This window comes from Aulostomus chinensis, chromosome 10, assembly GCF_037954235.1.
Source record: "Aulostomus chinensis isolate RoL2024-O1b breed Wild chromosome 10, RoL_Achi_v1.0, whole genome shotgun sequence".
In the NCBI taxonomy this organism is placed as follows: domain Eukaryota; kingdom Metazoa; phylum Chordata; class Actinopteri; order Syngnathiformes; family Aulostomidae; genus Aulostomus; species Aulostomus chinensis.
In genome coordinates, this window is record NC_141329.1 from 18263286 (window position 1) to 18277941 (window position 14656).

Consider the following 14656-nt stretch of genomic DNA (forward strand, 5'->3'; position numbering starts at 1 on the left):
TGTCTTATCACCAGACAGCCAGATAAAAATGGTCTGACAGACAGCAAGACACAGACACCTGCTGAGTTGTAAAGTGTGGGGAACATTTATTTTCTTCTCATCATGCAATGTTTATTTTTTTCTTTTTACAAAGAAAGTAAGGTAAGAACATTTTCATTTTTAAACATTACAACAAGGAACACAGGGCAAGCAAGTGACAAAGGTAATATTGTCATATTGTTGGGAAATGTTATATATATATATATTTATAAATACGTAAAAGGAAGGTCTCAAGTCTGCTCTTAAATTTAGAGAGGGTGTCTGCATCTCAGGAGGGGACCTTGATAGCTGAAGGCTCTGGCTCCCATTCTACTTTTAGAAACTCTAGGAGCCACAAGTAACTGGGAGTGAAGGGTTCTAGCTGGATAATAGGGGACTGTGAGCTCTGTCAGATATGAAGGTGCCTGATTGTTTAGGGCTTTGTATGTTAGAAGAAGAATTTTATTTCTATTCTGAATCTAACAGGGAGCCAATGCAGAGAAGAACCAGCCTCCCTTCAAGTTGTTAGTCATTTTCTAATATACTGTAAAGAGAAAGGGTGGCACAGATGGAGGACGTAGGATGCCACATACAAGTCATGCTATAGCGTGTTCAAATTTTCTATATCCAAATTATCTGTAATTGGGACAAAAATAGCTATCAAAAATGTCTTTAATTGGGTAGTTGAAAGACTGATTTTGGCAATAGGTTTTTGTCAGGTATAAGAGCAATAGGCATAATAATAATTTTAATGTGACTGATTTATCCTTGGCAGCATGGTGGTGCAGTGGTTAGCACTGTCGCCTCACAGCAAGAAGGATCCAGGTTCAAGCCTGGAATAGGCTCAGCGCCCCCCCCCCCCCCCCCCCCATGACCCTTAGCACGATAAGAAGTAGGGGGAAATGGATGGATGATGTATAGATGGATGGAAGGAGAAAACACAGTAGCTCTAAGCAGTTTCAGATACAAAAAATATGACTATGAAATTGACACTCAATATTTTTGGAAAATTTTCAATGTCTTTCAACAAACACTATTATATTGCCAAAAACTATTTTTTTCTGCTACGCTACATTTCTATGCTACTTATGTTTGTGTTGTGAACTGTACTCACAGCTTCGAAGTCAAAACACTCAGCGAGGATAAAGTAGTTTAAGAAGGAGAAGGTAAACTGGGCCACCATCCTCATGTCAGGCAAACTTTCAAAGAGGCTGAGCAGCAAAAAGAAAAGTAAGTTGTTTTTTTTTGCTTTTCAGGGGTTGTGTTGCAACTGAAATGAGTTAAAAGACAGTTTTTCTTGAATGAGTATGATTTGGATATTATCCTGTATGAAATAAGTCATAACATTTGATTATTAATACTATGAGTAGAATAATAAGAATCATGGGCCCTTTTGATGATAAATTTAAAAATAAAATATTTAGCTTTTTGCAGCCTGTTTGTATATTCATTTATTGGTTTAAAAAGACTTTTTAAATTTTTGTTGAAATTTTCTGAAACTGCAGCGAATTGAAAGAATTAATATGCACTCAAACATATAGGGAACACATTGTTTGTGTTATAAAAGTTAATTTCTGAATATTCATTTTTCTTATCTTCAGCAAAAGCACACATGACTTTTTGATTTGTGTGAACGTTATAAAAAAAAATCCTTTGTTAGAAGTTACTTTTTTGCTTGAGGTTTCTTTCTGTAAATGAAGTAAGCAACTAAAACCTTACAGTACATTACCCTAAACCAAGTTTAGAATTTCTTTGTGATCATATTAAATGTAACTGAATGTTTAAAAATACTTAATTTTTTTAGAAAATCCACAGCCCGAATAATTCTGCTTGTTCCCCCACCCCCTCCCCGAACAAGGACCTGTAAAGGATAATGTCCAGACAGAGATTTTACTCAAACTTGGTCTGAAGGACTTCTTGACAACACCACTGGACCCAGTATCTATTCTGGACATCAGCACCTGGAGTCTGGAGAACCTCTCTCCTCTAGAACCCAAAGATTTACCAAAATCTTTCCTTCAGCGTCTTTGGTTGCTTAGCCCAGATGCCCGGAGTCCCTGCTGTAAATGTCCATACGTTAATCTGGACAGTGACAACAAATCACATGAAGAGATGACCAATGGTTATGGAGAGGATACACATTGTGCAGTAAACCCTCTTGATCTGGTTGCAGCTGTATTTATGTCTGCCAGTACCTTCCTTCAGCAAGAGATAGCAGTGCGCATGGTGCAATGTCAGTTTGCTGTGCCCTTGGTGCTTCCGCACACAGACCCAGAAAAACGTAGCTCCTTCCTTCTTTGGCCATTTAGGGCTGTTGTGAGCCAGTGGAGGTATTCTTTTCTGGGGAAAACCAAGAAGGTTCAAGAGGGGGATTTAGCAAGCACCAGCATGCCAATGTTTTCCTTTGTCAAGCTTGGTTCTTGCAGTGTCTCCAAATCCAAGGTGCTAAACAACATTATAAATGAAGTTGGAACTGGTAGTGAAACATTCCTTCACAGAGAAATGGATGGAGGACAGCTGCCGCGGAGACTCTCCAATGGCTTGGTCGAGGTTGGATGGTACATACCCAGTGGAGACCTTGACAGAGATATTTTCCCTGTCCCTGTCACCATCGCTAACCTGCGTGGAGAAGCCAGTATGCATGAGAAGAGCCTCAGTCTTCTATGTCACGCGTCCTCGGCTGTGATTGTTTTCTGTGGAAATCTTCGGGAGAAAGAAAAACAACTTCTTGCTTACTGCAAAGGTATAGCAAGCAAGCTTATAGTGATTGACCTGGAAAAGACAGAGGTCAATGAGAACAGAGTTGTGGGGTTTGTTGGTCAGAGCCTTAAAGAAGAGATGTGTCTCCCTGAGGGATCACTCCTGTCAGGTGGAGCCCTGAATGAAGAGGACCTGGCTAATACTCTGTGTAATGCACTAAAAGATTTGTTTCTTGACAGACTGGAATGTGTAACACTTGAAGCCGCAGCAAAATTTGCAGCGACGCTAGGGCTCCATGTAGATGAAGGTGTGGTCAGCAAAAAAGCCATGGCCACAGCAGATGAAGTCTTGAAAGGTTTAGATCAGGGATCTGCTATATTCATGCAGACACAGCTACCTTTGCAAGGGGCTTTATGGAGCAATTTGGCAGAAATTGAGAAACAGGAGAGTAAAGAGAGTAAAGATGGAAAAGAACATAATCCCCAACTGCAAAAAGAAAAGAAAGACATCTTGGTGGAGTTGAGCAGTTATAAAATGACCCCTGCGATGAAGAGGTTCACAGATGCCCTTTTCACCACGGATATGGTGGAGAGGATGTATTTCCTTAGTTGGATGAAGATCAAGCTTAGAATACTGCAAATTGCTAAACAAAACAGTCCACAAGATGTATTGTCAGCTCACCACAGAGATGAAACAAATGGCACGCCTTCCCATTCTGAGCATGAAAATGGAACCAATGATGACCATGAGGACAGTGATAGCTTCTGTACGGATTCATCATTTGAAGAGGAAGAAATGGGAGAACAGCTGAAAAATACTGATGTACAAGTCTCCAGGCAACAGTCTGTGAAAGAGGAAGATCTGGACAATTTGCAGATGTCTACCCACAAAAACACAAAACAAGATTCTCAGCAAAATGAACATCTTGAGTCCATATGTAATAAAGTCATAGAGCAGCAGTTATCAGTGATGTCGAATGGGAAGGGTGAAGAGATTCTTGAACAGGGAGAAGATACAATTTGTGTTGAAGAACATATTTCCAGTGGAGTTGTGCAGGAACAAAACATTCATTTAAAGCCCAGCGAAAATGAAAGTTTGAGCTTTCAAGGGAATGAGCAAGATGAACCAGAGCTAATACAGGACCAGTCAAGTATGACGATGTCTACCAACCAACCTCTGCAACCAGACTCTTCTACTGAAGATCGAGCAGCAACATTCTTTCAGCCTGTTGGACTGGGTCCTTTCCTATTGGGGCTTGAGCACTTCTTGCGTGAGATGGGTCTAATTTTTGAGTTGACACACGTCTCCCCTGGTAGCGGGAGCCACAATGTGCTACGTCTCCCCAGCATTGCAGCAGACCTGATTTTCTATGGGATTCCACTTGAAATAATGGATGGCGATGCCTCAAACATCCCAATTCACTGGCTGGGCTGTGTCTTTGCAGAGATCAAGCGCCGCCTTCCTCCAGAGCAGTATAGGACCCGCATATTGACAAGTCTTGGAGTGCATCATGCAAGTAATGCTGAGGTTCTTTCTGCATTGTTTGGGGCAAATTTCCCTGAGGGAAGGGAAGGATCCACCAGAGGGCTGTATATGATCGCCTTAAACCTACCCATGGTCCTCAGAGAAGACATGGCTTGTGATTATCTCTTGTTAATTGATGTAGAAGGTCTTTGTTCAGTGCCTTCATACAACAAAATAAATGCACAGATTCATGATAATGAAATGGCTACTGTTGCAACAGGACTCAGTGATGTCTTAATACAAAACATCTCATCACATTCAGGTACTGTGTTCGAGTCCGACCTCACTATCATAATCAATGCTCTGTTGCGGGTCAAAGAATGTGGCAACATGCCCATCTGTCAACTTTTGGCCCAGGATGAAGGAATATACAGCATGTTACAAGCCACACAGTTAAGTCGAGTATCTGACATTCTGCAGCTTAAGACTGAGGAGAGAGGCGTTAGTGATGCTGCTAACCATTATGTAAAGTCTGAAAGCATTATCACATACATAAAATGGCCATGGCACAACACCATTTGCTCAAAATCCCTTGATGCACAGTATAGTAAGACTGTGTTAAAGATTAAGCAGAATCTGTTTGAGGCGTTGAAGAAGTGTGCAGTCAAGTCTGAAATGTCAGGTTTGTCTGGATTTATGGGCCGTTTGTGTGCTGTTTGGAATGCAGTAAAAGCAGACTCATTCTCCACTAGTCTGCAAAATACTGACATAGCTTTAGCCTTCTCTATGATGTGCACAGAGCTTTCCCAGTGGGAACACAGTTTGCTGGAACACATGGAGAGATGGTTCATAGGAGCAACAAAGAGAATCCATGCGACAAAAGCAAAGGCTTTGATCCGAACTGACCTTCTGAGTGAGCTGAAGGATGAAGCCGGAGAAGAGGTCAACAGAGAAGTGAATAAACACAGGGCAAACGCAGAGGCCACTTTGATGAATAATGACCACCTCAAAATGCACACCCAAACATTCAAACCACTACTACTAAGCAAACTGGATGAGATCCAAGATCGAGCAATTGAGGACATAAAACAAAGGTTGGAGACAGTCAATGAGGACCATTGTTGTTCCACACAGCTCAACAAATTTGAGACCTTACTAAAAAAGGAGCAGGAGTCCAAACTTCAGGAACTGGTAGAGACCAGCAGATCAACCAAGCATCTTTTTCGAGATGCAGAACTGGAAGAGGAATTTGAGGGTGTTTGGACTCACATATTGTCCGAGTTTGATTTCAGACCTTCAGAAAAAGATGACATTACTACAAGGGTGACAGATATTCTGAGAGAGAATCTGATCTCTCGTGGGCTCCAGAAACACATTAAAAAGCTTGCAGACATCGATCAAAACCAGACAACTAACTTCCAAGTTTATGACGAGCACTTTGGATACCGGAGCAGATTAAAACATATGTTTGAAGACAATAACAGACTGCAGAGGGTAGAAGCTCAACAACTAGCATGCAATATCATAGAGGAATATAATCAGTTTGCAGCGGATAAGTCAAGCTTGCTCGCAGATTTCTCCGATAGCTACATTACAGAAGTGTTAGAAAATGTTGAAAAAGCCTTAAAGGAAAAATCTATGGAGATCAAAACTGCCTTTGAAGTGGATCTGAAAATGTATGTGTGTAACGCTGCATGTCGAGATTTCCAGAAAATACATGATCGCTACACCAGGGATGGAGAGGTTTTGACAGCCATCAATGCAATTAAGAGCACATACTTGGAAGAGTTCATTTATCAGTTCAGGAAGAGAGACCAGTGCCAGAGGTTGGCCCATACATTTACTTCCATGATTGTCAAACCTACAGTTCTGGAATACATCTACAGACCCATAGGAATGCAAATTGTGGAAGAGATCCAAAGTAAAGCCCAGCAGTACATGTCCCCAAAAGCCTTCCACAAAAGCTTGCTGGAGGAGCTAATAAAGGAAGACAGGTTTGAAGGCTTCATTGAGTACTTGCGTTCCTTTGACAGCTTCAGGCTGAGGAAACTCCAAGAGACAGTGGTGGCTCACCTGTCCGAATCAACCAGCGTGGATAAATGGAGACAACAGCGACTTGGGGAAATTGTAGGAAAGATTGCTGCTGCAGTAAGCCAAATGGCAGAGGGTACCAGTGGGGTGCTGAGTGATACAAAGCCACTGCTGGAGAGAGTGTGTCTCACTCTGGAGAAAGATGGAGATGTCAATATCCCTTGGGCTTCTCTGAATGGACCACTCTTTAACATCACGACAGAATGGGATCGCTTCATCACATGTTTAATGGAGTTACTGGCAGCAATGCGATTGGATTTTGCCCAGGAGTTCTGTCAAAGTATGGATACCAACCAACTACTTCACTGCCTTCCCATTCATCCCGGGGACTCCCTTTGCAACAGATTGAGAGGATGTGAAAAGCAGTGTCCTGTCTGCAGAGCCCCGTGTGAAGCTGACAAGAAGGAGCACGAAGTTCATAGGGCCTCCCTCCACAGACCCCAAATTATGGTGCCCTCCTCCTCCCTGTCCTCTATCACCTCCACTAAGAGTCTGACCCATGACAACCTGACTGAGAACATGGATCTAGGAGACATATCTTTGGTGTGCAAGGACATCCATGCCCTCTACCCAGACTGGAGCAACTCCCCTGATGACCCAAGCACCCAGAAAACAAGTATTTACTGGAGGTATTTTTAGTTTAAATATCATCACAAAATATGGCTTGTCTTCATTTGCAGTCAAATATTCCTATATAATTTTCCTTTTTTTTACATTACAGGTATGTGTTAGCAAGGTTCAATGATAAGTTTGCCCAGGAATATGAGCACGAGCCAGCAAACATCCCTGAAGAGTGGAAAAGGATTACCCAGGAGGAGGTTCTGGACAGTCTTAAAGGGAACGTCCTCCTCACTGGACAGTACTAACAGCTCTTTGCTTTCTTTCTTTATTCAGTTACATGTTGAATAAAATATGTCTTATTTAGGTTTTATCTTAAGTATCTTAGCATACGACTATATTACAGTTACATGTTCATATTGATGATGGCGCTATGGTGATCAGCTCATTTACCTTTCATGAGCACAGATATTTCTTTTCTATAAAACTAAAAGCTCTTTTTTATCTCACTTTCTTCCAATTCTTATTGAAATGGCCAAACTATATAGTGTTTTTGTTGAGTAAAACTAGAGTTAAAGTACCATACAAAAACCTTATAATGAAATATTACATTTGTTGGTAAAATACATCGTGAATGAATTGGCTATAGGCAAGTTGAAATATAGGTAAGAATTAATGCAAATATATTTTCTGCTGTGTTTGTCCTCGATCAGGAAGTCATTTATGTCAGTCATTCATGTCACTTATTTATGTCATTTTTACAGCAAATGACATCACATTTGAACAATAATGACAAAATATGAAATTGAAAGCCTTCCTTCAAGCTCCCTGAAAATGTTCTACCTGCTAAAAAAAAAAAAATCCTCATATATCTTATCAGGTTTTTATTGTATTTTTCAATCTTCAATGTTTTACATATTAAAACTTAGACCAAGTTATGTCAGTATTTCAAGGCATGTGAGGAAATTTAAGGATGTGAACTTCATTAATCTTCCGATGGCAATAATTTAATCATCTGGTAGCAAGTTTGGTACCAGACTTCCCAAGCGGTAATGGAACAGGGACTGAGCGGTGTCTGACATCTCCTCAGAAAATCAGTCCCAAGAAGAAGGAAGAAATAAAAATCTTGAATCCACAAGGGGGCATTGTAAGATGGAGGAATCCCTCCTCAGTCAATGATGAGACAGTCTGTTGTACCTTTCTATCTATTCTTTCAGTCAGCCCCTAATGTACCTGTCCTTAGTCTGAAGAAAGCATTTATATGAGTTATTTATTACTGCCACAGCTTTGGCTTCAGTCGACACAAACACTTCTTATCCACAGATGTGTTTTTTGTAATAGTTTTTGTCGAAGGCAAAATAAATCAGTACAGCCTTATTTGTAACTGTGAATGTGCAAAAGACTCAATATCTGTGATGCTACATCTTTTTTTGCCCAAAATTGGGAAGAAATCGAAATTTCAATGACATGTACTGGGAAATGAAATTATATTGACATGAATGGTTCGAATATCTTCTGAGCGTGATCTTACGGAAGGTTACGGAGTCTGGCTACAGTCAGATTTTTTTCTCATAAGTCACTTCAGGCATTTAGCTTAGATTGCGGCAATGAATTGCTGTTATTCTGGTGAAAGGCCAGCAAAAGCAAAGATTAAAACAATCTGCAGCAGGTCAGCTGTCTGTGTGCTCTGAATCCCCAAACTTTTTCAGCACTTATATTCTATGCTAATAATGTAATTACAGATTCGGCATATCAGACGAAAGATTAAAAATAGTTGTTTAGATACATGAGTATAGATTTTAGAGAGATAAATATATTAATTGACATTTTTTCATACAGTGAACAATCAAAAGAAGCTACTAACACACATTTACAAGCATCAATAGACAGATCGAGCAAGGATCTGAGTAATATGGATTCTTCTACCACAACAGGTTAAACACTGAGCAGCAGCATTATTCACTTTAAAATCATGAATGTTTTTCTTCCTGATACCAGAGCGATGTGCAGAGCAGTAGTCCAACCTGGAGGTGAAAAATGCGTGAATGACCTTTTCCAAGTCTTAAAATGAAAGAAAATGTCTGACTGATACACAATCCCTTAAGTTTCACACCCAGCAGTGTGAGAGAGTTACAGTCTCGACCAGCTGACCGACGGAGGAAACTAATTTCAGCCACATTTATACATAGTAATTTTTATCAGTCATCCACTGAGGCCAAGTGTTTTTATGTATTCAATGGGAATCAAATGAGTTTCATCCCCACTTTGGTCTAAATAACAGTATTGGCTTATGTCTTATAAGAGAGCTATAACCTCTCCAACATGCTACTGAAATGAAGGGGAAAATACAAATCACCATAAAGCACCATGCTTGATCTATAAATCAGGATGAAGATAAATCCATCCATCCATCTATTTTTTATCACTTATCCTGTTAAGTGTCATGGGAGGGCTGGAGCCTATCCCAGTAGCCTTCAGGCGAGAGGCGGGGTTCACCCTGGACGGGTCACCAGTCCATTGCAGGGCCAACACGTGTAGACAGACAACCATTCACACTCACAAAAACTTATTGCCAAAATTGGTCTTTCAACTGCCCAATTAAAGACATTTTTGATAGCTATTTTTGTCCAAATTACAGATAATTTGGATATCGAAAATTTTAACAGAAAAGTGAGAGCAAAGCATGGCATGTATGTGGCATCCTACGTAGTCCTCCGTCTGCAAGTCAATTGGCATTAGAGTGCATTAGATTCCAATGCCAAATAAACATCCAAGAGCATTTATGGCCCAGAGCCTTAGATGAGAGCACTGAGCCATCATAACACAACAAAGTGGCTGCAGCATATTATTTTCATAAATATATTTCTACACACACACACACACACACACACACACACACACACACACTCAAGACTGCCTTGAGCTAGACAAAGAAACCTTCTCAATATATTTAGTTTGCTGGTTCTTCTTTATGTTTAATGCCCTATCCAAAATTGCACCTTATCACAGTAGTTATTTCAAAGTCTAGCTCATAGTTCTGTTCCTGATTCGGGGTTTACGACATTTTTGCAAAGTTTTCATCTGCCTTGAATTGCATATCTTATCCAGCAAATAGCTATGTTTTGAATTCTTGACAGCTTCTTCGAGACTAAAAAGCATTTTATTTCGTAAATGTGTAATTTGCTTTCGGTGTGGCAGCAGGGAAAGTTAAAAACACGTCGTAGTAGAACTGCACCTTGTAATTCAAATAAGAGTCTTCGTATTTCTAGGTTCCAAATATTCTCCTAAATAGTTTAAACACAATTGCTATACAGTAACTGTATATATTGTGCATCTCAGTCCAGTGACACCAGAACTTTTACAGAGGTGGCATCAATATCAAGTTGTCTTTTCAAGTGATTTTCATTCACCACTTTGTTACTCACAGCTGTCGCAGTGCACTGACTTTGATACAAGGCTTGAACCTTTTTTTTGTCAGGCCAGCGGGAGTGAAAAGACTGGCAGATTATATAACAGTGTCTGCCAGCCTGAAAATAGCAACTTCAAAGTACCACTTAATTTTTTAAACCAAATTGAAATGATTCTGTGTGCATGACACATTAAAAAAAATAATGTAATGTTGCATGTCTGCAGAAATGTAAAATGTACACGTGATAAAATGTCAATATTTTGATGAAAAACACATTAAAAGCACAAAAATGTTTACATCTCTTACGGATGTTTGTTAATGTGCATTACCTCTATTCATATAGATACCTGTGTCTAGAGAAATACTGCAAAGCTGAGAACCAGCAGATGTTTACTTCAAAGCAAGAACCACGTTGGCAGTAAGAGTTTGAGTAAATCAGAAATCTCCAAGTGAGCTGCTGCAGGGTAAGAACAAAAAGCAGCAAATAAGATGTGAGCAAAGAGAATCACTTGAAAACACAATCTCACAGGTGATTTTGTTTTGCAGGTTGCTGGTCTCTCTTTTCCTTGCTGTATCCAACACTGACTGCTTGGATAAAAGTAGGCAGCCACATTTACGTACAGCCTATAATTTTAAAGTGAAAAGACTGATAGGTACTCATTACCTTACAAGAGACTATCTATGTGAAAGCTGTTCTTATCATTCACGATGCGTGTGCTTATTCGTGAAAGTTTTTAAATGGGATATAGAGGAAATACTTATGAGAGTTTAACAGAAAATCCTGCAATGATTCTTTAAAAAAAACACCAGTGGTGAAAGTGGATGCTCTATTTTGTTCATTGGAATTGTACAATCAGAACTGAACCCCTGAAAAAATGTATGTGCTTACAGTATTTGCATACAAAGAGAGGACATGAGACATAGCATTTAATTGTGAACCCACTCAGCAGAATGCTGCATTATGGCTCTTAATTGAATAACTTATTTAGTGCTGTAACCTCCTTATTTAGAGCAGTAACATTTACTTTGGGATTATCAAATGTTTTTGAATGAAATGGGATTACAGTAGTGTGCTACTTTGTAATTTGTCTCAACATGTTAAAAGAGCTGCTGGAGGTTTGTTGGCAATTTAGAGAAAGAGTTGTTGGTCAGCAGCAGAGTGGCTGTCAAGACCACCATTTGATCTGATTTGTGTGAGTGTGTGTGTGTGTGTGTGTGTGTGTGTGTGTGTGTGTGTGTGTGTGTGTGTGTGTGAGCAATAATGCAGGTGTATATCTGTTGGAGGTGGCACGGTGGTGCACTGTTGCCTCACAGCAAGAAGGTTCTGGGTTTGAGTCCTGGCTCGGGCACAGGAACTTCCTGTGTGGAGTCTGCATGTTCTCCCTGTGTCTGTGTGGGTTCTCTCTGGTACTCCAGCTTCCTCCCACAATCCAAAGACATCAAGAGGGGACGAGGCTGATTGATACTCTAAATTGACCGTAGGTGTGACTGTGAGTGAATGGTTGTCTGTCTCTATGTGTTGGCCCTGCGATGGACTGGTGACCCATCCAGGGTGAACCTCGCTTCATGCCCAAAGGCTGCTGGGATAGGCTCCAGCCCCCCCACGACCCTTAACAAGAATATGCAGAGGAAAATGGATGGATGTCTGTTGGCACATTTACCGGGAGAAGTAAAGTTATGAAACCTTAATGAATCAAAAATTTTCAATCATTTTTGGTTTTTATGAAAAGAAAACATCAGGCTGTGTTAAACATTCCAGTGAAACTGTGTTTGAAGGAACAGTTTTGGGGATTTTCAAATCACTGGCTTACTTCAGTGACATCCAAGCATGAAATCTAGATAAAGTGACACAGAATGTTTTTTTGTCAAGCTGTCTTGTATGTCAGTTTCTCATTATTTCCTATTGAGTCTCCTTCAGGTCATAATATGTTCACTTAAACACAGTCGGTGTTGAAATGAGCAATGATTAGACCAAAAGCATTCTCCAAAATACTTTGAATTCAACCCCCTCCTCTCTCATCACGCTCACCTCAGTTTCTGTCTGCTTCATCTCAACAGGACAATGCTTGGTCAAACAAAGTACACGGCTTTTACATAGGGGCTTCTGAATACTTTCTGCTCAAATTTTGATGAATTTTGATTTTGATTTTTTTTTTAACACGAAGGAGTATTTTGAAAGTTTAATCATTTACTCCCTGGTCTTTCATTTCTTTTTAATCGGTTGATATTTTTTTCTAAATTCACCCATTTCGAGTGTTTTATCAGACATTCACAGATGGTATTGAGCAACTGGATGCTGGCTAATTGTGCATAACTGTAGAAATAATAGACTGGAAATTGTCCTCAACATTCTATCACCATTAAGTGATATTATTTGCGCTGGTGTACATTTTATCAAGTGTTTCTGAGCCAAAGCCTGAACTTGAAAACATATATAAAACACTACACTTAAAATTAGATTTATTATTCAGTCTGTGGGCAAAAAGAAAAAAAATGCAGGGGTTGCTTGCAGACATTTTTATGCACACACTGTCAGAGTTCACACAGTCTGAGATAATGCTTAAATTTTACTGATGAGAGGAAGTAATTCCAATCAGTCAGATACATTTCAGCGATGCACTGCTGTGATACTGAATAACTGTCACATCTACGCGGATAGAGGAACACTGAAAGCTTATTCAAACATCAGCAGAAACGAGAAGCAACCACAATCATGAATCAGTTCGAGGGAAAATTTGCATGACTCCAACCCATAGTGCAATCAAATACATACAATTAATATAGACAAAGATAAAAGGGAGCAATGACTTTCTCAGGAGTACTTCCAATACTTCCACAGAGACAAATCGATCACATAGTCAATGTTCTTTTAGCCTCCACAAAGAGAGGCTAAAAGGCAGGCAGAATTCTTTATAAATACATCAATCCACATATTTTCTCCTATCTGTCTTAGGACTCTATTATTTAGTGTGGAGTAATTTTTTTTTTTTTTTTTTGTATCTGTCAGAGCTTTCATGGGTTTGCCAGAAAAGTGCACACTATTGAGTGTTGTGTCTTGTATTGAATTGGTACCCCAAATTGGAGAGCTGAAAAATGGCTGGAAAGAGCCCTGTAGAGCAGATTTAGGATCTGAAGTGTCAGATGCTCATCATACGTCCATCAATAGCGATATGAGGCAGCTTTTAAGGCAGAGAAGGGGGAGAGTGAGATAAAAGAATAGCTGAGAGGAGAAACAGTCTGAATGTTGCTTCTTTCATTATAGCTGTTGTCTGTGTTAGCAAGGGCTAAACTGAGTCATTACATTGCAAAGAGCAGAAAATTGGTGGAAGAGTGATAGTACCTGACAATCCAACTTCCACCTGGTGTGGACAGAAACTGTGCTCTGTACTTAGGTTTCACTCAGAGAAAGAGGAAATTGTTATTTCTTTTTTTATTGATTAATAAATCTTGGAGTGGCTTATTGTATTATTCAGCTTGCTCAGGTGTCTGAAAAGGTTTTCCTTTGAGTAAGTGAATTTTCTTTTTTTTTTCATCTGCATTATTTATTTTCCCCTTCACACTGCATATGACTAAATTTAATTATGTCCTTTTTCAAACATCCCCCCACCCACTCTACCAGGCTTTTACATACAATAGTGAATAAAACGAGAGCATTTAGCCCTTTCAACTGAACGTAAATAACAGGGTCAGCACAGTATGTCGAACCAGTTTCATGAAACAATATGGTTTTGTGTTTGTGTACATGTGTGAATGTGTCTTGAGGCAGAGAATTGGCGGCGGGGGGGGGGGGGGGGGGACACAGCTTATGAGGATTTGAAGGAGAGAGTTACTGAGGGTCCCCTCTCTCTCCCTCTCTCTCTCTCTCTCTCTCTTTCTCTCTCCATCTCTCTCTCCCTCTACCACCCTCTTTCAGAGCTGAGTGTGAGTGTCTTTCTGCTTGATTCCATATCACCTTGAGCTCATATGCGGGATGTAAAAAATTATTTCTGAACAGAGACTTAAGATTTTGAAAGAAAAGGTAACTACAAAAGGAAGCAAGATAATTTGCTGAACTGGAGAGCATCAACGGAGGGATTTTCTGGTTCTTCGAATTTGAACATTTGTAGAGGTAAGACACTCTCTCAGTTTATATCTGCTGAATGTCTGCTGAAATAATAATCACAGCAATTGAAAATAAATGCCAATTAGCATTTGTTAGACATCTGGCAGTTAGAACTTGTGAGTTCAAAGGGCATTTGACAGAGAGCAGCACTCTTATGAAAAAAGAATGTATGAGCCCCCTGGAGCTGCATTATTCTAATCGACCCCCAATGAAAAATGTTTGAACATTTCAAAAAGGTTGCTCTTTGTATGAAAATACAGTGCAGTTATGGATTTGGTCATTACCATACAAATTCCAACAACAACAGCTGTGTG

General features: G+C 39.9%; 2 protein-coding genes across 3 annotated transcripts in view; both read left to right on the forward strand.

Annotated features, from left to right (window-relative positions):
* gvin1l2 (GTPase, very large interferon inducible 1-like 2) overlaps nt 1-14656 on the forward strand; it is a 15358-nt gene continuing 702 nt past the window's right edge. The window contains exons 1-5 of the mRNA XM_086216229.1: nt 1-141; nt 1135-1248; nt 1877-6902; nt 6995-10704; nt 10787-10811. Of these exons, the coding sequence (XP_086072355.1) occupies nt 1206-1248; nt 1877-6902; nt 6995-7139 (5214 nt within the window). The 5' untranslated portion in view covers nt 1-141; nt 1135-1205 and the 3' untranslated portion in view covers nt 7140-10704; nt 10787-10811. The remainder of the gene's footprint in view (nt 142-1134; nt 1249-1876; nt 6903-6994; nt 10705-10786; nt 10812-14656) is intronic.
* The window catches only part of LOC147254579 (prolactin-releasing peptide receptor), a 19132-nt gene continuing 15111 nt past the window's right edge, over nt 10636-14656 (forward strand). The window contains exons 1-2 of one of the 2 annotated variants that reach the window (XM_086216230.1): nt 10636-10704; nt 10787-10839. The gene's annotated coding sequence lies outside the window, so the exon portion shown is untranslated. Of the gene's footprint in view, nt 10705-10786; nt 10840-14035; nt 14349-14656 lie in introns of those variants that run through there. The other variant, XM_086216231.1, reaches the window with a different exon arrangement.